Raw genomic sequence first — 27,523 nt, 5'->3', positions numbered from 1 at the left:
AACAAAGCGAATTCTCCGCCTACTTTTCATATTCCGCCGGTCAGTGACTCAACTACGTGTAATGGTGCGTTAGCGTTAGTACAGAAACTGTGGTTATTCGTGCAATTCATGAATATAAAATTGGAAGTGTGACATAAATCGACAGGTAAACAACGGTCTTTTCTTTATAATTAAGACACCACGCGTACGTGTTTCACTTTCGACGGTTTATACTTGTATTTATCGGCATGTCGAGCAGGCGTTGGCCAGTAAAAAGAAACAAAGTAGGGATTTGACATATGTCAGAATTGTTTTGTAAATAATTCCGGGTTCCGATCGAACGAGTAAAGATGTTGTGTTCAATTAACAAACCAAACGGTTGTTACAGAGTAATCCACAGGAGCGATGTTCAAATTTATAAAGGCCAAAGGACCTCATCCTACAGCTGAACGCCAGAAACTGCAAAAGGATTTGTTCTGCTACAGAAGGGTGAGTATAAACCCCGAAAACAGCGTTTGCAACAAGTCAATTTTCACGAAACCTTAATTGTTGTGTAATTTCGCAGAGTTTAAAGGGCACTTTGTCTCCATTTTCGTAAAAATCGTATTGTTCTGTCGCTTTATTATTATCTTATCAAAACAAACACTGCCTAGGGTTGGGCTACAGGTGTTCTAATTATCTTTATTATTAATGTTAAATACACCGAAACTTACCTAATCTTTATTTGGTTAAGGTTTATGTAACGTCTCGGTCTAAATTTTTTGATGATTTATTGTTCAAAAGTGCGTAGAATTGGAAAAATCTCTCGTTTTGGAATAAGAAAACTCCAAATTCTTGGTGCTGCATGGTTTTTTTCTCTCAACCAACAAGGTCAAGGTTGATCAGATCAAATTATGTATTATTTCTGCACCATTGCCGACATTGCTATTTCACCGGGAACGGTCAGAGCATGGTTTCAAGATAGGTTTTAATAAGCCATTCTCGTCAATAATACAATTGTTATCATTCTTCTGTTTGTTCTTAAACAATTTCTTGTTGTGCTGACACACATTTTTCAATTTTTATTTATTCAGAAGAACAATAACAATTGACTAGCGGAAGGTCTCAACTCGTGCGGTGGTTGTTTAGAAATTTCATCGTCTCGGTTTGTGATCGCTATCGGTTCGTCATTGTGTAAACACTTTTATCTTTATCATTTCCTAGAATTGGTTCGGTGGTACTAAATTGTTATAATTATCTTGATTTGGCCAATAGTTTTTCCACTAAGATCTAGGTTGACAAACCCTTTTCTTATCTTGTTCCGTTTATTTGTACCCTCTTCTAGGTACAAATAAGTAAATACCTGTCGTCCGTTTCCCAAATTATGATCAAATATTTGTGTGCAGACGGGTTTACCTGTCAACTACCTGAACACGTTTTGTGTATTTCGCAAACGAAACTTGTCTCGACAGAGATAACGTACATAATGTATTAAGTAAGTTCGATCAAAACTTGCTCGAATACGGTAAATACGAGAACTTCTGTCGGACGACTAACGCATAACTGTTTCCGTTCATTTTTGCCTAACCCCGATTTGGTTTTTGGATGTTGCGGAGTCGATCTGATGGTGCATACAGATAGTGCCTGGTGCTCGTGAATGATTCATTCCATCAGACACATCCTGTTGATAATGATGATCAATTGGTTAACGATATTTTCCGAAAATCGCTTCGTGATGCGACTATGATTTTGTAATGATCGTCACGTCTCGTTTCTTTTTCATATCTCATTGATATTCTGCGGATTAATTTGTTCGGTTATCGTAGTATTACACATCGGAAAATTTATATGAAGTGTCGCTTTATTGTACTTTGTAAGAACAGAAAGAGTTATGAATATCTTTATTGTCTTGAGAAATGAACGAAAGGTTTTTAGAATTTGTCAATTCCATGAAAGGAGTGACAAAACGGAAAAATGTACAGAATGTGTTAATCGTGAAGTAAATGAAAATAGTAAAATAAGCAGCGTTAAATATTGGTGTTTATGTTTCTGTCTCAAATACCTATATACCGCGTGAGCAACAATTACTGTTTGAGTTGGCAATAAAAAAATGTACTTGAAATTGGCAAGACTGTGAATTCTACCTATTTCCGTTTGTTTCATTGTCATTATTAACAGCTGACAAATTTCAAATGTAAACGTCTCGATTTTTTTTTTACTTTGCATCCATATGGATGCACATGGCGCTTAACGTGTTAAAAACTCATTTTTCAATAAACCGTTGCTTCGCTCGCATCACACATAACCTAATTTTCGGCGATCGATCAAATTCGCGTGACTTCCGGTTATGTGACAAATTAGCCAACAGGGACGCAAAAAAGTCACCATAATTTTATTGCCAACTCAAACAGTAATTGTTGCTCAAGTAGTATTATGCAATGAGCGCCAAAAGTTTGGAATAGTGGAAATATTTTCTTTCGGTTGAATTTTACGAAAATAACTCGTGCAGATCAATTTAATTTTTTTTCAAGAAATAATTTTCCTTTTTCGTCCTTTTCCGTTTCCCGATAATGACGTTACTGTCAATTTGTTTAAATGGCAACCCTAAATTTTTGTTGCAGATTTGGATAGATTTAGATTTTGAGGTCATTGTTCACTTTAACTACTTCTGGAATTTTCACTTTTTTTCTGGCTAGACAGCCTCAGGGCGTCCTCCTACATCGTTTTCCACCACTCAAACCTTGTGCAAATGAATTTTCCTTACCCTTTAGTTATACTAAGATACTGGCGCTACCTTGAAACACAACAGGAGAGAAAAACAGGCATTTGCACAAGGTTTGAATGGTGGGAAACGATCTAGGAGGACGTTCTGAGGCTGTCTAGCCAGAAAAAAACGCGAAAATTCCAGAAGTAGTTAAAGTGAACAATTACCGATTTTGATTCGTACCCATACCACAGATTACTCATATAAACAGATAGTGCACTCGGACCTGGAATTGTTTCCAGTTTCAGTGCGCAAGTCTCTGTTTTGGTTCGCACGAATTTAAAAACCTGTTTAGTTGGTTTTGTAAATAAATACGATAAAGAAGAATTTTCCCTTAGATTATTCTCTAAAACTGTATGTCCACATGAGAATTTATTATGCATTAAAATATTACAACCGCAACAAATTGCCCAACACTTAAAAACAGAAAGTTATTGAATGTATCGCATTTGTGACTTTGTGAAGCGTTTATTTGAGGTAGTGTAAAAGATAAAACGGCCTAACCCAGAAAATATAGAAATGTACTCTTAATATAATAGTTATAATTGACTATAACATAATATCTTTAGAACCAAAGCCTAATAATAACTTACAATTAATTGGTATAAATAAAACTGTGGTTTAAATTCACTACAACAAAATTTAAACTTACTTCATGCCACAATTAAGTCTGTATGGGTTAGCCCGTTTCCATTTTGATTGTTTTATTTAGAATATTTGATTTGTTTGAATTGTATTCCTTTTTTTATTATTTTTTCTTTCTGAAAAATATATTGCGTTAATATTTTATTCTGCTTTTATTTTCTGTATCATTTTTATGGACATAACATCCATAGAATTGATTAGAATTCTTATTTGCTGAATTTACAATTTTAGAATTACGCGTCGATCGGATCACATTTTAAATTCGCGCGAACCAAACGAAAGCTACCGCGGCAAGAATCTTGAACCGCTACAATCAATGCATTGCTGGTCAAGTGCACTATCTGGTTATATGAGTAATCTGTGCCCATACATCATGTATGACATTTGGACTGATGGTTCTTGAGATATCGATTTTTAAAATCGAAAACAAAAAAAAATCAATAAGAAAACGATACATGGTTTAATTTCGATATTTCAATATCAGCAAAGTAATGTTGGAATCAACAAACCAAAAGAATAAATGTAGGTACATTTTTGAAAATTAAGGAACTTATAACGCGGTGCTCAATTTAGAATTCTGAAGAGGATTTATTGAATGACCTGTGCGGTCTCCCAATCTCACCCTATTGAATATGTTACGAGCTACGAGGTTATGTCTGAAGCAAGGTTTACTTCAAATAAAACGAAAACGGACGGAAAACTGAAAATTATCGAAAACATATGTACGTTGATTAAATACCTGCCAAGCCAAGCAACTTTCACATGAGATGATCTTTTTTGTTCCCAATAGAAAAAGAAGAGTTTATTTAGCAATACTGGATATTTTCTAGTTCCGAATAGGGACGGACATTTATTTCTAAAAGGAACTATGTATGTAATATGTTACAATGCGACAAATTATGTCATGAAGAGTTTCTCAAGAGATTAATTTTTTTAAATCAAATGCCAGAAAAAAATGTCATCATTGTTGGTACGCCCCAGATCGCTGTTATATCACAAAGAAGGATGTTCAAATAGTTTTCTACAAGAAGTAGTTATTTTATGAGCGTGTTCGAGAAATTTCATGTCCGAGTGGTCATAAAAACGACCCAACTTGTCATCGGGAGCAGTAGACGTTATATTATTTGTGCGACCATCTTTACGTTGCTTTTAAATAGTTACGACACTCACGTTTTTCAAGATATTTCACATTTGTCTTTTTATTTGAATTACTGCCAACTTCTTCCACGTAGTAAAAGCTAAAAATTGTTCGGCCAAATCAGGACCTAATTAAAATTTGACATTGTTTGCAACGTTCTAAATATTTTATTTCTGCTCAAGTATTTTCTATGTAAAGATGACTCTATTTACTGTTCACATCATTAAGATAAGAAAAGTTCTAGTAAGTAGTAACAACAGTAATTTCAACACACGTACGACGTAGATCACGTTTCAAGAGTGTACTGATGTTAGTTTTGTAATTATGTATGTATTGTTCCGGGCCGCGTCATTCGTTACATTATTAGGTGAAATATCTTTTGTCATTTATTATTCTGAACAAACGTTAGGTTGTTCCATAATAAATGGCAGTCAGTGCTAGTTAAATTCAAATAAATACGTGTACCTACATAAAATACATCAGAGTACATTTCGAAATGGCATATCACATTGAGATTTACGTACTCTAAATCAGTTCTGATTTCCATGAAAAATATTATTTTAATTCTGAAGAAAATCTAGATTCAAAACAATCCTACATGGGATATGAAGTTGGAAAGATTTAGCGGTTTTTTAAAATATAAGATACGATCAACCATTATTCTGCAATTTATTACCAAGTTTTTATTAGCTCGAACTCTTCATTTAGTTTGAATAGCTTTTTGGCATTTTTATCTTTGTAGATTGCCGAAATACCGGAATTGAGCAAACGAACTACAACTACAACACTTACACTCGTTAAGTCATCAATTAATGCGGTTTAATTTGAGTATTTCTTTTTTTATTTATCTTGTTCTTATTCCGCCTGCTCGTCCTTCGGATTCAACAGAATCAAGCGTTGTTTCAGATAAATGATTAAGTATCTTGGCAAGAAATTAATATTCCTGACAGCTTGACGTTAGATCTTCCTTCTATTGTTGTATCGGGCGTTCATTTAAATTTATCCTCAAAGTAGGCGTTGAAGAGTCGATTGTGAACACACACCACGGATTACAGATTATGGATCAGCTGTTTAAATCTAACTTAACTTTTTGCGTTGTTTGTGTTTTTACTCTGCAAACTAACGTGTGGTGCGTTCACAATATAATACATATATCATCTTTTCCGCAAAATAACCATCACATCTGTCTCATCTCTCTAAAATTGATGACTACTGGACAAGAATTTCCGTTCATATTAATGAATTCACGTGGATAGTTTCATTTTATGAAAAAATTGAGCGATTAATCGACGATATACTGTTGTATTATATTCAAAAAAAATCGCGTACACCTACAGGCCATGCCCATATACAGAAATTTTTGCCGCTTTTATGTGAACTGTCAATTTTTAGGTGAAAAGTGCGGTGATGAGGCTTTAATTTATTTTTTTAAATTAACGATTCAAAAATATTGAGTTGTTTTGCACCTAATTTAGCTCCTGTAAGTGTCCAAGATTTTTTGCTCTTTTTTACCAAACGAGTCGTTTTGTGTGATTAACTGATTAACCAGTCTCTATTTTTTGAATGAGAATTTTAATCTTTATATGTACTATAACAATGTAGCTTTTGTGACAAGACTCCGTTTCTATCACAACAGAAAATTTTCGCCCTTACCCATAGGCGGGTACACATTTTGATAGCCAATTTATTCCAAATTTTAAATCAATTTGTAAGGCTTTTCCGTAAAAACTTAAAATAGGAAAATGTTTTATTTAATAAGTTCTGCTACATATTAAATTTAACACACGCATTTTAGATATCGCGCGTTCAAATGAAATCCTGGGCTGAGTAGGCGTTGGAAAAATTAAACCGTCTAGAACAGTGTAAAGTTTGAATTTCCCGCCGTTTGACAGGAATGACATTTGTTTATATTTAATCGCAACATAATTAAACATGTTTGTTTTCAGCAAAGGGTGCCCTTAGATATTTGCTTCGAGGATAGAAATCGTTACGTTATTCTATTTTTGGTGTAAAACATGTCAAAGAAAGAAAAAAATGAAAAAATTTTTGGCTCTAAATTTTAGGTTAGCTGTCAACATGCTCCAATTAATCTACGCTTTAAAAAAGCACAACAATTGACGGTTTCCAACGCCTTCCCAGCCCAGGATTTCCTTTGAACACTCGATACAATCTGTATATATTTTTTTGTAAACTGAATTTTACTCTTATCGTATTACCGGATTAAACAGCTTATACATTATGAACTGTATGTTGGTGAAAGGAACGGGAATCATTTTTGTCGAGTCACGTGTCTTAGATCCCGTAATCATTTTGTTACTGTGCGAGGTAATTACACGATTAGATGGTTCTACTCGAGCAGTTTTCACCGATAATCACATCTTAAAAATAAAAAATGACGATCCAGGTTTCAAAGATTATGTTTTTAATTCGTTTTAGAATTCCATAAGGTGGAGTTATTCTACTTGGTCGGTCCAGAGAGATGAATTTACAGTAGGAAAGCTAGTCTTTCCATGCAAACCAAAAAGAACAATTAAATCCAATCGTACGGCCATCAATTTGTGCACTGATTGATTCTTTAACTGTATTAAAAGGTTGATAAGAATCGACCGGTCACGTTTTCGTCCCGCTTTCCTGAATTCGTTATTGAGATGTCATTGCATTTATTAAATCAACGTCCCACACAACGTTTCCAAAGGTTAAATTTATATAAATCGGAGGCCCCAAACACGTGTCCCATCTGGAACTGGTAGCGTCCAGTGAAAAATATTTTTTCTCACAAAAACGTCAACATCTTTGATATTCGAATTGGTGATGGCGCCATCTGACATGTTATGTTTGTCAACAATAGTTGAAATGAATCGTGAAGAATTCCGAAGGCGATCGTTTTTGCAAAATGTGATAAGTTTTCTCTGATTCCAGACCCTGCAGCATGGATTTCCGCACAAACCAACGGCGCTGGCCTGGGACCCATCGTTGCGCCTCCTGTGCATCGGAACGGCCACCGGGGCTGTGAAGGTGTTCGGCCGCCCGGGAGTGGAGTTCTACGGCCAACACCAGAACCCCATCGCCGTAACCCAAGCCGTGTTCCTCCCGAACCAAGGTCGCGTCGTCACCCTCTGCGACGACAACTCGCTGCACCTGTGGGAGGTGAACAAGAGCAGTCTGGTCGAGATGAAATCGCAAGCTCTCGAGGGCAAACTGAAGAAAATCTCGACAATGTGCGTCGAAAGCGCCGGCAAATACCTACTCTTGGGTACGGAAGGCGGCAACATATACCTCCTCGACCTGGCGACCTTCACCATGACTCCGGACATCATCTATCAAGACGTGGTGATGCAAAAGTAAGTTGTCCCCAACGGAGGGAAAAGATTGTCGCCAGTTTTGCTAAATCTGCGAATTCTAGTAGCGGGAATATTTTCGATCAGAGGCAATTGTTGAGCATTTGTCGCACGTTTAAAGTAAAAGTGGCGAGGATCAAGTAAGTTGTGTTTTTTTTCCCGACGTCGAGCAGTGACCGACGATCCATTTGATTTCGGTGATGTCGTTGCAGTGTTCCTCAAGATTATAAACTGAATCCGGGAGCGGTCGAGGCGATATTCGAGCAACCAGAACAGCCGAACCACATTCTCATAGGATACAACAGAGGCCTAATTGTGCTGTGGAATCGCAGCGACAACTCGTCAATAAAAACTTTTGTCTCGAATCAGCAGTTGGAAGCACTTTGCTGGCACGAAGATGGCAAGACGTTCACGAGTTCCCACAACGACGGTAAGTCGTCAGGATGTCCGTGAGCTAACCACAACGTAATTATTTAAATTGTGCAAAAATATACGCTCACGTTACTTATTCGTTTATTCGTTAAGATTGAAGTTTAATAATCGATTTCTTGAAGAGGCTGTGCCTTTTGTGAGTCGTTAATTTATTCTGTGTAGTTGAATAGGAATGTACACAGAATGGTTAATGGCAAAAAATTTCCAGAAACAACTATCTTATCTTTATTATCATTGATCTATTTTAAACTGTTCTCTGTTTTCGAGACTGTAGAGGAAACATGAAACATGACTCTACTGATTAATTACAACTGATTAAAAATCCAAATACAGTTTTGAAAATGTTTGTCAACATTTTTTAACGAACTTCAAATTTTATGTTTTCACGTAAAAATGCGTGTTTTAAAATAAACTGTTTTTAACACAAATACAGTCGAAGTTCCCGATATGTAACATCTAAACTCCAGAGGATCGTTAAAAAGTACAGACACTGTTAAATATTTTGAAAGCGGTTTATGGGAATTTAGTGCAGAGTTAGGGGTATTTAAATTCTATTATCTGCAATCTTTTCAGTTTTATACCATTATGCTTTTTTGAGATTGAAGACTAACTAGTTTTTTTAATGATACAGTAATTACTAAAATTCATTCACGTTGTTTTGGCATAATGGGAGGCCATTTTAAATTTAATTTGATAGTAAAGCTGCCTGTTGAATTAGGTTATATGTATTTTTCTAAGTTCGAGGTGCGTCAATTCTAGTGCATTGTTGTCAGTGTTTCTAGTTTGCAATAGAAGAATACTTGGACATCGCGGGAAATTCAGCAACATGTTATGTTCATTTTGATAGGCTCGCATGTCAGGCACTTTGGTAACGGAAATCAGTGTCTCCAACTTTCAAAAAATAAATCATGGTCTCCCATTATGCCAGAACAACGTGAACTGTGTTTATGCATAGATCTTGTCGTTATCAACAATCGAAAAAAATAAAGAAGAAAATGCGCTACTTCCAACTAATGTTAAGGTTCTTGTAAAATTGGAGTGCTTAAAAGAAAGTTAACTAGAAATTTTAATGATGAAACAAAATTGAAAATTTTTTTTGTTTTAAACAGATGACCAAAGTGTTCTCCATTATCTTCTTGACAATAATGAATACGTTAGACAACGATTTGGAACGAATCATATTACAACTAGTATTTGCAATTTTGATTGTTCCACGTTCTTCTAATTGTTCGATGTTGAGTATTGAGATAAACCCAACTTTTTACGTGACCGCACAAATAAAAATCAAGCGGAGTCAAATCGGGTGACCTAGCCGGCCATTCAACTGCTCCCCTCCACTCCATTCATTTGCCGGGAAATGTTTCATCCAAATATTGGCGCAATTAACGTCCAAAATGAGGTGGGTCTGTGTCTTCTTGAAACCATATGGTTCAGCTGGGATCTACCGATTTTCATAGTTTGAGAATAGTTTTGTTAGTCTGCGAACAACTTGTTGTTGCAAAAGTTCTAGATATCTCTCTTAGAGGTCAAATTGTCATTAATAACGAAAGAACCGATAGTATGCTGCCCAATAACACCACACCAAACATTATGATGAACCTGCTCTGTTTGACCGATATCTACATTTATGGCAGTTAACTTAACATATCCATTTAAGTAGAAAATTGACTTATATGACTATTTCCTCTGAAAAATTTAAGCCAATCAAAAAGCTCGAATATTTGAATTTTAGCCAATAGCGATCGAATTACAGCGATAATACTGCACTAGTGCAATTATCGATAATTTGCACTAGTGCCAAATTTTCGCGTAGTCCTAATTAAAAAATCATTTGGTATTAATTTTATATTTTAAAAAGAATTACGTTTATTTGTAGTTACTTATCATGTAAATTTTTCTCAGGAAATGGTCTGCCAAAATATCCTCGTGCATGTCAAATTGTCGATAATTTGACATGCACTCGGGATATTACTAGTGACTATGTATTTCCTTCGAAAAATTTAATCCAATCAAAAAGCTCGAATATTTGAATTTTAGCCAATATCGATCGAATTACAGCGATAATACTGCACTAGTGCAATTATCGATAATTTGCACTAGTGCCAAAATATTATTTTCTAACAAATTGAAGTGTACAATTTGAAAAACTGAAAGAAATTTACACGTTAATTAGTAACTGAAGGAAAGAACTCCTGAGTTTTCTGGTGAAAACTGCTCGAACACTATTGCTCAATTTGAAAAATTCATAACGAAAAAGTTATCGCACTCTGAATATTTTTCTTAACGTTTTTCACCTCCATTACGACAAAGAAATATGCCCTTTAAATCTGATTCGCCAGTTCTGGGCCACCTGTATACAGCGTGCTCCAAAATTATCGCCAAAAGATGTTACACAGCAACTTCCCATGTCAATATTAACGCGAAATCGTAATCAAACGTTTTTTTTTATTCGTCTGTATGATTTTATAGCTGAGGTTTAAATTACTAAAAAAGTGGCAACATTGTACAGAAGATGTTCTGAATGTGATAATAATAGGCAGTAGTATAATCACAGCAATCATTTTATCATAGTGTACAGTCATACTAACGATCTCTAGTATACAGTTGGTTGCGAAAAAAAAAACGGGAAAAGAAATTTTCCTAAGGTAAATTTGATTTTGTCCACTTGTCAATTAATTATCTACACTGACCGGCACTTTGAATTTTAAGTAATTCATTGTCTTGAAAAGTGTTATTTAAGTTATTCTTTGCCGAAGAATTGCCAAAATTTGAACAGTATTTTCAATTAGTATCTAAATAGTTATTTTTGTATTAAGTGCGCAAAGTGATTGTTTTTTGTTGGGGCATGAGAATGAGTTTTTGGTCGAGACCGTCAGGTCGAGACTTCAAACTCATTCGAATGCGCCAACAAAACAATCATCTTGCGCACGAAATACAAACACTATTTTTTCTACAACAGCAATTTAAAATTTTTGAATTTTTTAATTTTTGTAAAATTTTCCTTGGATGCTAAAATATTCGTCAAAAAGTTTCCTTGGGTGCTAAAATATAACTATTTTAGCATCCAAGGAAACTTTTTGACAAATATTTTTTCACTATCAAAAATGACATACTTTGCGACTTGATAACGATGCATAAATGTCACGTTTTTTTGACAGTTGTAGAAAAAATAAATAAATTATATTATAACATAATTACATAAACATTTTTGTTTTATAATACAAAAATTTCCGATAATATTGCGGAATCTGGAAAAGTGCCCCGAATGCTTGCAGCGTTTCCACGTTGAATGGCAAGGGAAATCCTCTCGAAAAGGAATTTCTTTGATTTTGAATCGCCTGATTCCGCGATAAGTCGGTTTCCGATGACATTAATGAATAAATTAATAAATTAGTATCTCGTATTGTCAAATTAAATCTTTTAACACGTAATTTAGATAAAACAATTCGGTTGCCATGGTGACCACAGCACTCCCGATCATTGAAAATATCTCAATTTAACTATTATAAAAAAAATAAGCACAAATATAATTTCAAGAGGGTCGCGGGTTCGATTCCGACCCAGGGCGAAAAAAAAGGGCTATATTCTATCTCGTGATTCGGAAGTCACGTTAAGCCATTGGTCCCGGTCTATTGAGTTGGTCATCATGCCCCTCATAGATTTGTAAACCAGTCAAGATTCAAGATTCAAGATTATTGATTAAAAAAATCATACTGAGTCGCTCTTTGTGCCGGTCAGTGTACTTGACAGTACCTATCAAATATATTTTTTAAATATCATTGAATTTTGACCCTAATTCTAACCTATCTCTCGTAAGAAGGTTTCACACTACGAAAAAACTGTAAAAATGTGTCAATTTTATTCTCACAGTTCCTGCATTTTTGCAACCAACTGTACCCAGGAAATGAAAATAATAATTTTGACATTGCAAATTGTAAGGTAAATCGATGTTGCCAAATGTAAATAAAAAAAATTAAATAAAACGAGCGTTTCGAAAGCCTTGTAAAAGAAGGAAAACAAGCTTTTTTTAAAGGAACATGTCAGTTATGTCCAATGTCCATATGGCCATCTTAAAATAATATGAATACACATACATAGAGTGTTTAGGTACATAATCTCTTTGTTCAAGTCTTTGCAACTCTTTATCTTATGTAAACATACAAAAACGAATTATTTTTTAATTATTCATTATTCAGTATAGCATATTTTATCATGTTCTGTAAAGTTTTGGCCGCAGTTTTGAAATACTCTGTATAATTAAAAAATTACGAATAGTGAAATTTAAGTTCACGTAATTACTATGCCAAATTACAAGGAATTATGAGAAACCGTTTTCAATAGCTATTTATGCACCAAGGGCGTTACAACGATGATTACGCCCGGAGAACGATGAATCCAGCTCGAGGGCTTTAGCCCGAGAGATGGATATCGTTCGATGGGCGTAATCATTCGGTGACGCCGTGGTGCATACAAGATTTTATTTTTCACTATACGTGTTCTTTAAAAAAAAAAAAAAATTGGCATCTTTGCAATTATGAATTGATGAGGGCGTTATGAATTCATTACGCCCGCTTATTCGTATTACGCCCTGTTTTATTCCCCGGTTGTTATGGACATGTTTACGTATTTCGTATCCTAGGAGTTATCATGCAATTATACTAAAGTGAAAAATAATAGCTATTTATGCACCAAGGGCGTTACAACGATGATTACGCCCGGAGAACGATGAATCCAGCTCGAGGGCTTTAGCCCGAGAGATGGATATCGTTCGATGGGCGTAATCATTCGGTGACGCCGTGGTGCATACAAGATTTTATTTTTCACTAAACGTGTTCTTAAAAAAAAAAAAATTGGCATTTCTGCAATTTTGAATTGATGAGGGCGTTATGAATTCATTACGCCCGCTTATTCTTATTACGCCCTGTATTATTCCCCGGTTGTTATGGACATGTTTACGTATTTCGTATCCTAGGAGTTATCATGCAATTATACTAAAGTGAAAAATAAAATATTTAACTCTATCTGGTTAACTGAAAATATCGAGCAATCAAATTAATTTGTAATCGACTCATCCATTGATTTGAATCCGTATGTCTTTTGCGATTGATATGTCGAAATCTAACCGTGTTTCGCCAAGGCGATCTTCATTTACCAGGCCATGACACTGACCAAAGACAGTGTGCTATGGAATGGCCTACCACAGTCTGGCAACATTGCTTCACCAACATTTGGTGAAAAAATTCGAAATCCACTAAACCTGTCATTGAATTTGCATTTGTCAAATATGAGTGATCTAATTTTGCGACAGTTTAAAAATGCATTATCGCATTGTAATATACAGTTTAAATCCACCTTGGGGACAGAAAAATAACGGTGCTCATTACTGATAATATTTCAGATGTCCTGCTGTGTTCCGGGCTATTGAAACTGTTTGGTTATAAACTAACGCGAGGTGGGCATTTCCAACTTAAATATAACAATTTTGTTCTCCCCATTGCCTGAATCCCACCCCATTTCTTGTAATTTGCTTCCCAGTCTCATCTCAATATTCCTTTTTAAAGCCAAAAAGATTTTCCCAAGTGATTGTGGGGGTCATTACTAATTTTGATTATTTCTTCCCAAAATGTAATTTCTTTGTAATTAGAAGTTATTGGCACCGCGTTTGGTAGAAGTCGCTTTATTTTGTCCCCATTTATATCTGTTCCCCTAAAATGTTTAGCACAAGCATGGCTGCTTTTGCGATTTCTTCACTTTTCGATTTTGCAAATATCTTTCCAAATTGGGTTCGTTTCCTCATTTAATGGAAACTTAAATACAGGTACCTACGTAATTTGAAGAAGACGCATAATTTGAGTTGCAATTTGGTACGCAACACTTAAAAGGCGCTTTTAATTCAGTTTGACGAATTTGACCAAGGACTTGTCAAAATTTATTTTAAATGTCAAATTGGTTTCAAAATTTTAGGAACATCGTAGGTCATGGAATGGCCTACCAGAGAATGTGGCAACGCAGCCAGTGTCCTGGCCTGTAACTTTAGATCGCCTTGGTTTCGCGCTGTGTTTATTGGAGCGTGTAGTTCAAGTAACGACATACGATTTCGGATTCATGGATAACTCGATTACAAATTAATTTGATCGCTCTTTATAATCGAGTCAGCCTTCGAAGTGTCCGTGATTGATTCAAAGTCGATTCTTAAATCGATTCGTACGGACTTAACCTTTTTATTCCGCAATCTGTTATCGACTTATCGGTCAATGCAATATTAAGTAAATGTGCGGTATATGTACTATTACAGGTGCCTTGAAAGTGTTAATTGCCAGAATGAAATTGCGCTACGTCTGTTAATAACATTTGCGTTTTTAAAAGGTTTTCCAATGAATTGCATTTTTTACAAGTTTTGAGACCACACTCAATTCCTCACGGCTTTTGTATTTTTTGTTATATTATACTACCGAACTGGCGATACATAGATCAATTAAAATTTATAACCTAACAGAAACGAATACTTAATACAACGAATTTTTATTGCAATCTGTCTCTTGTACATTGCTTGTTTGTTCTTTTTTTTTTGTGACAAATCATGACATTATTGTTTAATACTTAGGCAGTTACATGGTCTGGGATCTGGACCAGAACGAGAAACCCAGCAGGGACCCGGTGACAACCTACGGTCCCTTCGCCTGTAGAGCCATCCCCAAGATAATCAGAAAGGAACTGAAGGGCAAGTCTTTGATAGTATTTTCTGGTGGTTTACCGAGATCGTCGGGCAGCGACAAATACACAGTGTCCGTCATCCACGACGACCAGCACGTCGCTTTCGATTTCACCAGCAAGGTAAGAATCGGATTGTCGACATGTTTTTGCAAAAAACAAAAAAAAACAGAAAAAACCCCGCACGAAATCGGTGCATTTCTTAAGCAAAATTGGTTTGTTTCCACGCTAGATGGCACATCAAAATTCCGATACAGAGGAAGAAACGTTTGGGAATGAGGTATTTGTGACTAATCTGTGTGTGAAGTTGATTTTTTTTTTGGTCGTTAGTTCGATGCATGCGTGTTTGACCTTTCACCTTCATGAAAGTGTGATTTTTGTAAGGTTTTTTCTTAGTGGTTGTGTGCATGTACAAGTGACGCCGGAATGGCACTCTGATCGCGTCCTGCACCAGCAGCAGGTCAAATTATTGTTAAATTCGCTTCTCATAGAATAGAGAAAATATTGTTTCGGTAACAGTTTCTTCTAATCTTAATCATCGCGTGCCAATATTTGTTTCTTTCAGTAATGGGTACTTGCGCTACGCTTGCGTAAACACCAGCTCGTAAATATTGGAAGGAACCTAAATAATAAAATAATATTTCAAAAATAGAGTCGAAAGATTTCAGTCTTACCTGCGCGAAAAAAAAACATTCTGCAATATTTTTACGGTGTCGTGGGTCTGTTTTTATTGCGATAAAATTTATTAGAACACGTTTGTGGTTAAATTTATAAACTGATTTGTTTGAATATCGTTATTACTGATATGTTTCCTATGTTTTGAATGGCGAAATATATTTGTCATCGGTGGAATGGATTATCTCAAATGAGTCACTCAATTTTACAAAACTTTAAACGTAAAATATGACAAATAAAGCAACCGATACTAGAGTGGTTTCAAGATTATTTTTCTATCTACGAATGTAGTGAAAAATAGAAACTTTACATGTTTACGTCATCGACGTTTCGCTTATTTGCGTTTGCAATTTTTAACAAAAATTTCGCATTTCGAATCGAAACGTTTACACGTTAAATATTTTAAGTCATGATTAAATTATAAAAGTAGCACACTTTAATTCTAATTTCTCTTAATCATCATTACAAGTTATAAAACGAATTAGAACGATCTAAATTTATCAAGTAAAAAATTCACAGATTTAAATTTCGGGCGCCAAATGTGAAAATTTTTTTTTTTTATTATGTACCATTATTCGGTTGTGAATAATCTGCACATTTACACATTCCGTTCGACATTTGGTGCACGCTTAATCCAACGAAATTTGCACTTAAATGGTACTTTTATTAATTTAGGGAGTTCATGAATAATGCAAGAGAACATTATTTTAAAATTAGATAAGTTATTATTTTAGAAGTGAATCAATTGTTTATCTTGGTAAGATGTTGATTGCTCTTGAGCAGTGGCGTCGTGGCTTGATTATTTTGTTAAAATTTTGCAACTTGGAAAACCGAAATTGTTTTGTCGTAGCAAATCAACGACATCGCTTTTGTAACGAAAACTAATTCTTCTGAAATTTAGCACTACTACGAATGGACAAGGTGAAGTCTCAAACATCAAGATTCAAATAAATATAAATCTGTTGCACAAAGGAACGTTTAAGATTTAAAGTTTCATTACTTTCAAAAAATTACTAAAAATTCCAATTAAGGATGGTTTATAAAATAAAGTTCTGAAAATCTCTCTAAAGAACATTTACGTGTAGAATTAGTTTGAATACAGGAACCCTATAAAGAACGGATAAAGAAAAAAACATAAATCTGCAGTGACCTGGTCAGCCGCCACTGTTTTTTTTCCATCGACAAATTTTATAGGAATTTCTTACTAAATTAAAATTTACCGAATTCACATGCATTTCGAATCGTAGTTGTTTTCAAGAATATTTAAATTTAAGACAAGATGTTTAATAATTTATTCAGAGTGGTGTTATTGTCACCTTTGTCAGAACTTACAAGGCTGAAACAATCGATTTAGTTATAATGAAGATGTAACTGTCACCTTTATTAGAATTTACAAGATCAGTTCGCCGAATTGATCAACATGATGTGTAGATTTTTTTGTTCAGGTAAATATGTTTCAGGCATTCATCTGTCATGTGTTGTTTTTTCTAAATAAGATAAAAGATGAAGATATTTATTATCTGTTTAGATTGTTTATCAGTCATTAGTACCGACTGTAGACTACCTACTTTTTATTTTATTTTTTTTTGGAAAAAAAAACGAGTTTTGCTGTTATTGACTTTCAACATTCGCAACGATCATTAACAATTTTTACCAAGATGTTCATTTATATGTATTGATTTTTTTTAAGGTGATAGACTTTATAGTGATCGAATCGAGAAGCGAAAACGACGAAGACGAAGATGTTCAGAACAACCATGCGACAAACGGCCTAAACAAAGGGGAACCGGACGCTCTCGTCGTTTTGGCCGAAGAAGAGTTGGTCGTGATCGATCTCCAATCCAAGGATTGGAAGATGATAAATTTGCCTTATTTGGTGTCGCTGCACGCATCCGCTGTCACTTGTAGCCAACACGTTTCCGGTATGTATTGTGGCAGACGTGCACGAAGAGATTCCAATTTCGAAATGCTTAGGGGTGCCCGACGAGTTCTGGGAGCAACTGAAAGATGCCGGAAAAGCCCAAACGAACAACATCTACTCAGCCAGACCGTGGCCCATCGACGGCGGCAAACTTCTGTGTTCGAAAGGGAGCACCCCGCGCAAGGAATTATTGCTGACTGGCCACGAAGACGGCACCGTCCGCTTTTGGGACGCCGGAGGGGTCACCCTCACCCCCATGTACAAATTCAGCACCTCCCAGTTCTTCGCCGGCGACGACTTGGAAGAGGCCGTTCCTGATCCGGAAGACGTCGACGACGACTGGCCGCCTTTCCGCAAGACTGGCGTCTTCGATCCGTACTCCGACGATCCCCGTCTCGCCGTCAAGAAGGTCGTGCTGTGTCCGCTGTCGGGATCGCTGATAGTGGCGGGGACTGCCGGACACGTCGTCGTTGCCAAGTTCGATACGGAAGTGCTAGACGCAGAGGTGAAAGTGACGACGATGAACATCGTGAGCGATCGGGACGGATTCGTCTGGAAGGGACACAACCAGCTGCCCCCCAAACTAGGTTTGTCGGAACGAACTACAAGAAACGCGACGGATCTGACGGATTTGCTTTCGCAGGAGAGACGCACCAACCCAGGGGCTTCCAGGCCACTTCCATCCTTCAGTTGCATCCGCCGGCGGCAGTGACGGCGTGCGCGTTGCAAGCCGATTGGGGTCTGGTCGCCGCGGGAACGGCGCACGGACTCGCCCTTTTCGACTACTTGAAAAACAAGCCGGTCATGGTCAAGTGCACCCTCAACCCCAACGGTAAGTGATCGCGACTGCAGTTGCCAGAACCTCCGAGTTAACGTCGACCGTCGTCAGATCTCACCGGCGCCGGCGACACTCCCATCTCGCGCCGGAAATCGTTCAAGAAGTCGCTTAGGGAGTCGTTCAGACGTTTGAGGAAAGGACGGTCGCAGCGCCGAGCCAACATCGAGACCACACCGACGACGAACTCCCCTCCAAATCGGAAGCCTCCACAGTCCGAAGACGGTCAGTTCAGTCCGTTGGAGGCCAAACCGGTCGAGAGACAGATCGAGGCGCGTCCCGTCGACGATTCGATGAGTTCATTCGTGAGATGCCTATATTTTGCAAGAACTTTTCTGATCAATGGTAATGACACAAAATAACAGCGGCCGGAGTTGGATTAGTTTTTTCATGAGTTGAATTGTAGTACAAAACACAAATCCGACCCTGTGGGCAGGCATCAACAACGGCACCGTCTATACCTTCACGATAACCGTGCCTTCGTCGTCGAAAAGAGATACCGACGACGTCGCCTGTTATATCGCTAAGGAGATCCAGCTGAAGCACAGGGCGCCCGTGATAGCCATCGCCGTCTTGGACGGTTCGAACAGGCCTCTGCCCGAACCTCTGGAGGTGGAGAAGGGCGTGGCACCCCTACCGGACACCACCCAACCTCATCGGGTGATAATAGCGTCAGAGGAACAGTTCAAAATATTCACGTTGCCGGCGGTCAAGGCGTTCTGCAAGTTCAAACTGACGGCGCAAGATGGTGCCAGGGTCAGAAGGATGGCATTCGGAACTTTCTCCTGCAAGAATCCCGACACGGAGGCGACACATTCCGAAATCGACTTGTTATGTTTGACAAACATCGGAGACTGTCTCGTTTTTAGCATTCCAGATTTAAAGAGACAGTTGAATGCGGCGGCGATCAAACGCGAAGACATCAAGTGAGTTCAGGATCTCGTTCGGTTCAGAAGAGTGTTTGTTTACTTTTTGTTTTTCTTTATTTTGTCTCGTAGCGGGATTTCTTCGCTCGTGTTTACGAAAAACGCCGAAGCCCTTTATCTCCATTCCTCGTCCGAACTGCAGAGATTATCGTTGTCGGCGACGTGTGCGACTACCGCGAGGTGTTATCTTCCACAGCCGTCGGGCGAGAGGGAAGACGCCGCGTCCGACGACGCCAATTCCGAAGGAGAAGAGGCCCAGAACGAGACCCCTTTAGTTAACGGAAACGCCGACAGTAAAGAAGGGAGCGTCGGCGGCGAAAAGGTAAGCGTCCACCTGTTCGACCTTCTGCAGTAACCGACGCGTTTGCAGACGGAAGAAGTGAGAGAGAACGGGGAGGAGGCCCTCCACAACGTGACGGTGTCGAGCAGCGTCGGCGACATCACCATAGACAGTGTCAAGGATTACCTCGGCTCAGGTGAGGAGCTTAACAGACGCATTTCGGGCATGTGCGTGACGAAAACGGTCACGACAGTGATAAGTAGTAGTCAAGACGGTGCCGTCACGTCTTCCAGTACGACCACCACGACGACGACCGCTGCTGGCGCCCAAGAAAATAGTAAGTGATGCTTTTGTCATTTTCGACTCAAAAGAAAAAAATATGTGCTCTTCTTGTTGCCAAATCTGTACGAGTTGTGCAGTTTATAAATAGCTTGTTCGTTGTTATTATCTGCTTTAAATGTGTTCTTTTTTTGTTGCTTTTGTAGTCATAGAGAGTGACACGGACGGACCTGCACCGATATTAGAGGTTAGCCCTGTTACACACTTTTTTTCTGATCGAACGTTCTAGCACGAGACGAATGACAACACATAACACATTAACCGATCTAACATTTCAGTCGGCTGATGGTACCGTTTCGCCAGAAATAATCTACTTACTTACCAATTGCGAAGAACTAACAACAGTTTTGCAAATGGACCGATCTGAAGCGAGAATTTCTCAAAGAAATTTTCTTCAAACTTGAGAGGAGTTGAAGTGCTATCGAAATAATTTGGTGGTTCAATTGACAATGAAAAATGACAATACGTCACGTCTTTTGGTCCAATAATGTTCGCTTTTATTTGAATTATCTATGAGAAATTTAGGGTAATCTTTTGAGTTCTTGAGTGGTTGGTGATGTGAATACCAAAAATTAATTTCATTAACACGATAAATATTTTGTTGATTGTGTAAATTACGCCTTCATGTAAAACGAAATCAACATGTTAAACACCGTTCATGTTGTTTTGGCATAATGGGAGGCCATGATTTATGTTTTTAACGTTGGACACTGTTTGATTTCCGTCACTAAAGTGCCTCACATACGGGACTTATCAAAATAAACATATTGGGTGATTCAGAATGGTATTGGATAAATATGGCAACTATGTACGAAAATGTATGTGTCAATTTTGTGGGTGGGGTACAGTTGACATTTGTATGACGTTTCATGTGCGTAGAGCAGGTGTGGCGTTATTTAATTTCAGTTAACAGGTTCTGAAATAGGTATTATTATGTCTGCTAAAGTGACGTATGCAAACTATTAATAGTTATTTATGCAACAAGTGAGTAAAGTAATACTTTTTTTACGAGAAGGAAAATTAGCCGCACGAGCGCAGCGAGTGCGCAAATCCGCCGAGTAAAAAAAGATACTTTACTAACGAGTTGCATACAAAAAAATTTTTGGCGCCCGTAAGTTTAGATAACAATTTTTTCGACACTCAAAATTTAAAAATTTTCTCCTGTGTCCTCGTTTTACTCGCGTTTTAAATTGGCCCACTCATGCCAAAAAAATCCCAATTTACATACGAGCTCATTAAAAAAACTACTAATTATGAATGGAAAATTTTATAATTGCGTCAAAAAATGACACGGTACGGCACTTTTTTTAACGCAAAATGCGCGCATAAATGAACTGCTATGACTATGGCATCAATCGAGATTTCTGACCTGCACTTACGCTGCTTGATTATTATCTGTTTCCTCATTTAAAAAGCACCATTTTCAAGGAACCTGTCCCACAATTGATGATTTGAAAAGCAGAATTAAAGAAGAATGCGAGCGAGTAACTCCTTAGACATTGGTGCGTGTTTTTGAGAACATGAAGAGGCAATGTGGCTCGAAGCTCAAGGCTACCATTTTCAACACTTGCTCTAGAGTAATTTAAAACACATTATTGTTAATTGTTTATTGTTATTACATTACTTGTTTACACATATTGCGCGGATTTATTTGTTTTTGTTGATCTGGGTAAACTCCGTACGCTGATAGATTGCACGTTTTTAAATTCTAGTTCCAAAACAACGCAGTGTGTTGGGTTTTGTAAATAGTTAATTTTAGTTGTTTCATTTTTGTTTGGTTTTGTTCGGTTTAGTTTTAGCGCATAGTTTAAGTTAGTTTTAAAAATTCAATTCGAAAATAGTTACACCCTCTTTCATTGGTTATTGCGCGTTAACCGATTCACAATGCCGTGCAAAATCGGGGTTGACGAAACCTCCCCCACCGGTGAGGGACATTTTTTGGAAGAAAGAGAGACTTCGAATTTGACCGTGTTTGTGAAAACACCTAGTTTCGTAACCATCGTCTCGTGTCGTGAAACCCACTTAATTGAAGTGGCACCGAAGTCCAAAATTATCGTTGAATTCCACCCATGCCAATCGGTCCATGGTCTCTTCACGGTCCTCATTAAAAGGTAAGTCAATTTTGATTTAACGAATTGTGGATCACGGGGAAAATCGAACAAAGCTCTTCGCTTAGGTAGGCTTAAGTCAACAAAAACTGACTTAAGTGCCCTGGAGACAAACACAGTGAAAAATACTAAACTCTCCATCTCAATTGTTTCACGTTATGAAGAAAACCGTTGTAGCCTTGTAGATTAATTCCCGCCACACTTGTCTCTGTCTTCCGTCAAAAAATGTGCAATCTTATCAGCGTACGGATTTACGTATACGACCGTTCCTAGCGCTCTGACGGGATAAAACGGCTGAAGACTGATTCGTCCGCGGCGGCAGTATTAAATGTTAGAGTCAATGCAAAATCTCTTAGAATCGTAGGAAAAGAACCGTTCTTCAGCTCTCTCTGAAATTGTCATTTTATTACGATTTTAATGTTTTTGTTTTTTATAGCCTACTTGACCACAAATTTTTTGAAACATACGCTATCATTGCACATTGACTTGACAATTTTCAAAATTGCGCGACTATGAACTGTCAACTCTAGAGTGGTATATAAGAGAAAGTAGGCTCGATCGTGGTTCCTAGGGGAGTGTTTGAGAGTGAGAGTTAGATTTGAGTTGGCAACCTGGTTTTCACAAAATTTGTGAAGGTAATTCAAGCAAATTTAAATAGTTAACATATTTATATTTTATTTTCACTCTAGAGACATTTTGTTAATGAGCAATTTTATTTAAACGCAGATAATGATTGTTCTCTTGTGTCGAAGGACCAAAATTGATAGTCGTATATTGGATAAACTAACAATTTATTGAATAATATAAAACAAGTAACAAGAAAGTGTTTGTATTGAGACGACTCTTGTCTTGAGTCAATCTTTTTTTGTTCTGTCCTTGAGGGTTGATCTCTGCTTTTGGACGTCCTCACCCCTTCGACAGAGGGGGTGTCCCAAAAGTGGTTGGACGAAGTTCCAACAATGATAATTTTGACAATAAAAGTGCAGCCAATTATCATCGAAAAACGCCCCTAGGAACCAGGATGGAGCCAACTCTCTTCAATATACTAATTTTAGAGTCAACTCTATCCTACCTACAGAGTTGCCACATACATTTTCATACATAGTTGCCATATTTATCCACAACTATGTATTTTGAAACTATTTTTACAAACTAGTAAAACTGACAACAATGCATGAGACAGCGTACTAAAGTTTATTCACGTTGGAACTGAAAAATACCTATCAAGTTGACCTATTGATAGCGAATAACATAACCTCTTACCTCTACGCATGACATGGCTTCTTTATTGGCGACATACAGTTAATTTCAAAATTATAGAGTACACCTAATTTTCTACAGTGTGAATTGCACTTACATTTTTTGTCAATGATCAATGTCAATTTTGACAAACAAAATGCCTAATCTAACCGAAAAAGCGAAAATGCTCATTCTTTCCAAATTAGAAGAAGGATGGTCGATCCAGAGGTAGTTCAGTATTATAACATCGCGAAGAGCATCGTGCAGAGGATAAAACAGACACTATTATGGTGTTCTAAAATATCAGCGACATTTTATGTTGTCAAACTCACTTAACCTATATAAAAAATATGACGCTCAAATTTCAAAAAGGAAAAAACTGTAATAAATCGACTTCTTGATTTTTGAGGTGTACTCGATAATTTTGAAATTAACTGTACACAGCTAAAATATCTATTATTATAAAAAAATCGCACTGCCTAAAAACTAAGTAATTTGACCTTGACCAAGAAAATCCAACGTGAATGAACTTTACCAAATTAAATGCAAAATTTCCATGGCCTCCCATTATGCCAAAACAACGTGAATACATTTTACGCTATGAATTTGAGTTTGACACAAGTGTCGCCAATCCACCGGTGCATAAAAACCAAAAAAATACCAACACCGTAAAGAAATAGAGGTAAAGTCAAAACGAAACATGACATCACGTGGTTTGCGCAGAAGACGAATGTGGGATTTGTAGATCTGTAGATCTGTTGAATCGCTTACGTACTATGGCGGACAATAAATTTAGGCCAGCCTGTCATTGGCTTGACATAAATATGTGAAGCCGGCATTATGTTCAACTAACCCCATTTTCGATTTTTGTCATTCTTGTCATCGTGACAGCAATAATCAAAATTAAAATTGGGAAAAGAAGCGTGCACTAGAGAGAAGGAATCTAGGTAAATTGCTCGAAGACGAATTGCTCGAAAGTCAATTGCTCGAATTGCAAGTTCCTCGAACGGCAGTTTCTCGAAAATGTTTTGCTCGAAAGTAATTATCATACACAGGATAATGCGGTGATTGTTATTACAAAGGCCACATCCGTATTGCATTTAATAAATTTAAAATAAAACTGTTTTACACAAAAATTTTAACTTCTGATTTTTACACTGATAAGAGAATTCATTTCTAAAATTTATAAACGAAATTACCGAAGAAAAATATGAATTAGATTTTAAATCAAACGATATTAAAAATGTGAAGACTGGTTTTATTTATGATGAGGGATTTGTAATTGCGGTAAGGCGGTAAGGCCGTTACAGATCTTCGGGTGCAGGCATTTGAGATTCCATTATTTTCTCCAAGGCCGCAACAGTTTTTTTTTTTTTTTATAAAACAATAAGTTTATGCAATATACAATTGGGATATAAGGTTAGTAAGTGCATTATAACAGAATCGAGAAATTTTTTTACAGGAATATTTTGAAGGCATTAATGTCATTGTTACGACTAGTCCGTAATTACTAATAATTACTAATTACACTCCAATTACACATTTTCGACCATATAAATTCGAGCAAAACATTTTCGAGAAATTGCAGTTCGAGGAACTTGTATTTCGAGAAAAGTTACAATCGAGCAATTGATTTCGAACATTTGATTTCGAGCAACTGCATTCGAGGAATTTGTCGGAGACGAGAGAGAAGTGCTACTACAAATTAGTTATGCTAGTGGGTCATGATCCGTAAGTTGCGAAAACGGCGAAGGAAACGCTAAACAGCTAAACAGCTAAACCTTCAGTTTGACAAACTGACACATCAGTCATAATGACAATAAATGGTCGCTTGCATTGACTTTTTTGAAATGTCAGAAATTTGCCGGGCTAAATTTATTGTCCGCCATAGTATATGACAGTGGCGGAGTAAAAAAAATCTATTTACGCTATATAGTGGAATGTTCTAAACATGAAGATAGTTTTCATTATTCTATTCGAGGTTCTACAACAAAAGTAGATGACGTCGGAGTAGAATTTCTTTCGTCAGATGAAGAAAATTGAGTTTTTATTTAAAAAAATCATTTTGTTTATAAATAAAAATTTTTGTTCGACACTGTCAGAATTTGAGAATTTTCTCCTGTGTGAACGGATTTTGATAAATGTCAAAACGAAACGTCAAGCTAATTTTAAAGATTTTAAGCCATTTGGTGCCTTTAAGGGGCTCGTCGAACAAAATAACGTTGTATTCAACTCGCTCGTGTGTAAATTGGGCTCTTTTTGGAACTCGTGGAACTCGTTAAATAATAATCTACCATTATGTAAAATTATGCTTACTATAGACTATAGTATTGCCGTTATAACTTTTTATCTGCTCCGCCCACATAAATTGACCAGTGAGAATCAAAGCCAGATTCAATCTGTATTAGTTTTCATCACATTTTCCACGTAAAAAAGTTAAGGTTAGAATTTTGCTGTCAAGCCCTCAAAAATACTTGATGTTCAACCGATCTCGGGTTGAAGTCCATTCGAATCGATCCAAAATTCGATTTTTATTTTTCTTGGCCAACTAAACTACCAAATTGACTTGATCAAGTGGTATAATCTCCTTCAGATCGGGGTAGTGTTCCAAAACTAGTCTAGGATGAGGTTTACACTTAGGGATTAACACGGTAGCGTCAAGTTTAATATAATAGTGACTCCTGCACAAGATAAATGCAAAGAAATGGGAGTGCGTTTAGGTGGTGGTACTAGGGCTTCTGGTCGGACTCGTTCCAAGAGTCTCTAAAAGCATGATTTAAGAGTCTCCGCTTTTTCATTGCAAAATAGAATTTCAATCGATATAAATTTGACGTTTCCGTGTGCAGGTACAGCGGTGAACAAAAAACAGTTTCCTGTTCGGAAAAAGTCAAATTTTTGGAAACTTTTTTTTGGTCGATACCGTTCTTGCTCTTGTTCTTGCTACATGAGTCCTTACTTTGCAGATTAAAAAAATTCAAGTTAGTGACATTTTGCTCCGCGCCCCGCTGGCATCAGCTGAAGAATTGGACTCCGATGGTCAGTTGAACGGAGACGCATAATCGGTGAAACTAAGTAACAATTGCCATATCAACATGTCCAGTATTTCGTATGATTTTCGGGATTCATTTGGGGTCAACGTGCCTGAACAGTTCTCGTGGAGTCTAATAATTTGTGAACGTTTTGATTAGTACAAAGTTAAAAAATTGACTTAAGTTTATTCTCGTGTAAATCCAGTACTTATCTAGCGTAGACGCTCTATTGGGACCATTATCGTTTCAAAATTGTCACAAAATCTCGGAATACTGTACTTGTTTTTTTATATATAGTATGTATGTTCATATCGTTAATAATTATTTAGATGTTAAATCAAAAGTTAATTTTGAAATATTTACAATGAATTTTAACAATAATAAACTTCGATGTTGCCGTGAAATTTGTAAAGTATTTTGAAAGATAAAAGCGTGATTTTTTATATTATCGAAACAGTATTTGTCACTGCTTAGCTCTTTTGTACACTCTAATGGATTATCATTTTAAGTCAATAATTTATTAAAAGAGGGATCCTAAAATTTAAGCCGTTTCTACCAAAACTAGGAAAAACTGTTGACATCGTTTTTTCCAAATTAATCATTTTTTACACGTAGTAGCAGCGGTGTCAACAGTTTCTACAAAGCAGCTTTTTATACAAACAAAGTGGTGGAGGTTAACGAATGAGTGTGAGAGTGCAACCTTTTTTATTAGACATGTTGGCAACAGTTTGTCACTGCCAACCAGAAAAAAAAGGTTTGTTTTATGGCCTTAACATTTCGTTATAATATTTTATATTATGGTATTTTATTCACATTTTATTGAAGATTATATTTATGAATGATTCACATGACAGAAACATCACTGAGTGAATAAAGATTTTATTGCTGAATTCTTCTTTTCTTGACACCCTGCAACAACTATTATGGTCAGTCAACGTGACATGACGGAAAAGGGTTGTAGAGGTCTTGGATTTTCTCATGGGCTATGAGTCATACTGTCTCATACAGTCTCAAGTAGGCGCTATAAACCAACCGGAAAACGAAATTCGTTACGTTAGTGTCGTCTCTCTCACGTCTATTTGCATGTAAAGTAGTCGACGTTTTCATTTACAGAGTTTTCACTAGTTTAAAATATCTGCGTCTTTGCGCAGATATTTTCAAGGTCACAGCCCATGAGAGAATCCA

The 27,523-nt window shown here is 36.8% G+C and overlaps 1 protein-coding gene and 1 long non-coding RNA gene across 5 annotated transcripts; one reads left to right on the top strand and one right to left on the bottom strand.

The window, feature by feature from the left end:
* l(2)gl (LLGL domain-containing protein l(2)gl) lies at positions 1-27,228 on the top strand. 4 transcript variants are annotated; one of them, XM_069058516.1, is made up of 14 exons: positions 1-145; positions 368-468; positions 7,425-7,846; positions 8,056-8,273; positions 14,880-15,109; positions 17,352-17,583; positions 17,636-18,169; positions 18,226-18,414; positions 18,472-18,762; positions 18,824-19,343; positions 19,416-19,665; positions 19,714-19,960; positions 20,109-20,149; positions 26,273-27,228. In XM_069058516.1, exons 2-14 carry the CDS (start codon positions 385-387, stop codon positions 26,366-26,368), a joined length of 3,354 nt encoding a protein of 1,117 aa, XP_068914617.1. In that variant the 5' UTR covers positions 1-145; positions 368-384; the 3' UTR covers positions 26,369-27,228. The 4 variants fall into 4 exon arrangements, with proteins under 4 accessions (XP_068914617.1, XP_068914620.1, XP_068914618.1 ...); XM_069058519.1 differs by lacking the exon at positions 20,109-20,149 and having other exon boundaries at positions 2-145; positions 19,714-19,819; XM_069058517.1 differs by lacking the exon at positions 20,109-20,149 and having other exon boundaries at positions 2-145.
* LOC138138549 (uncharacterized) lies at positions 14,889-15,837 on the bottom strand. The gene is made up of 2 exons (XR_011162051.1): positions 15,661-15,837; positions 14,889-15,608 (listed from the first exon to the last, which is right to left on the bottom strand). It is a non-coding gene; the product is annotated as an uncharacterized lncRNA (long non-coding RNA).
* Positions 27,229-27,523: the final 295 nt, after the last annotated feature.

This window comes from Tenebrio molitor, chromosome 9 (genome assembly GCF_963966145.1).
Source record: "Tenebrio molitor chromosome 9, icTenMoli1.1, whole genome shotgun sequence".
Classification (NCBI taxonomy): domain Eukaryota; kingdom Metazoa; phylum Arthropoda; class Insecta; order Coleoptera; family Tenebrionidae; genus Tenebrio; species Tenebrio molitor.
The sequence above is the reverse complement of the archived record's forward strand: the minus strand, read 5'-3'. Positions and strand labels throughout refer to the sequence as shown.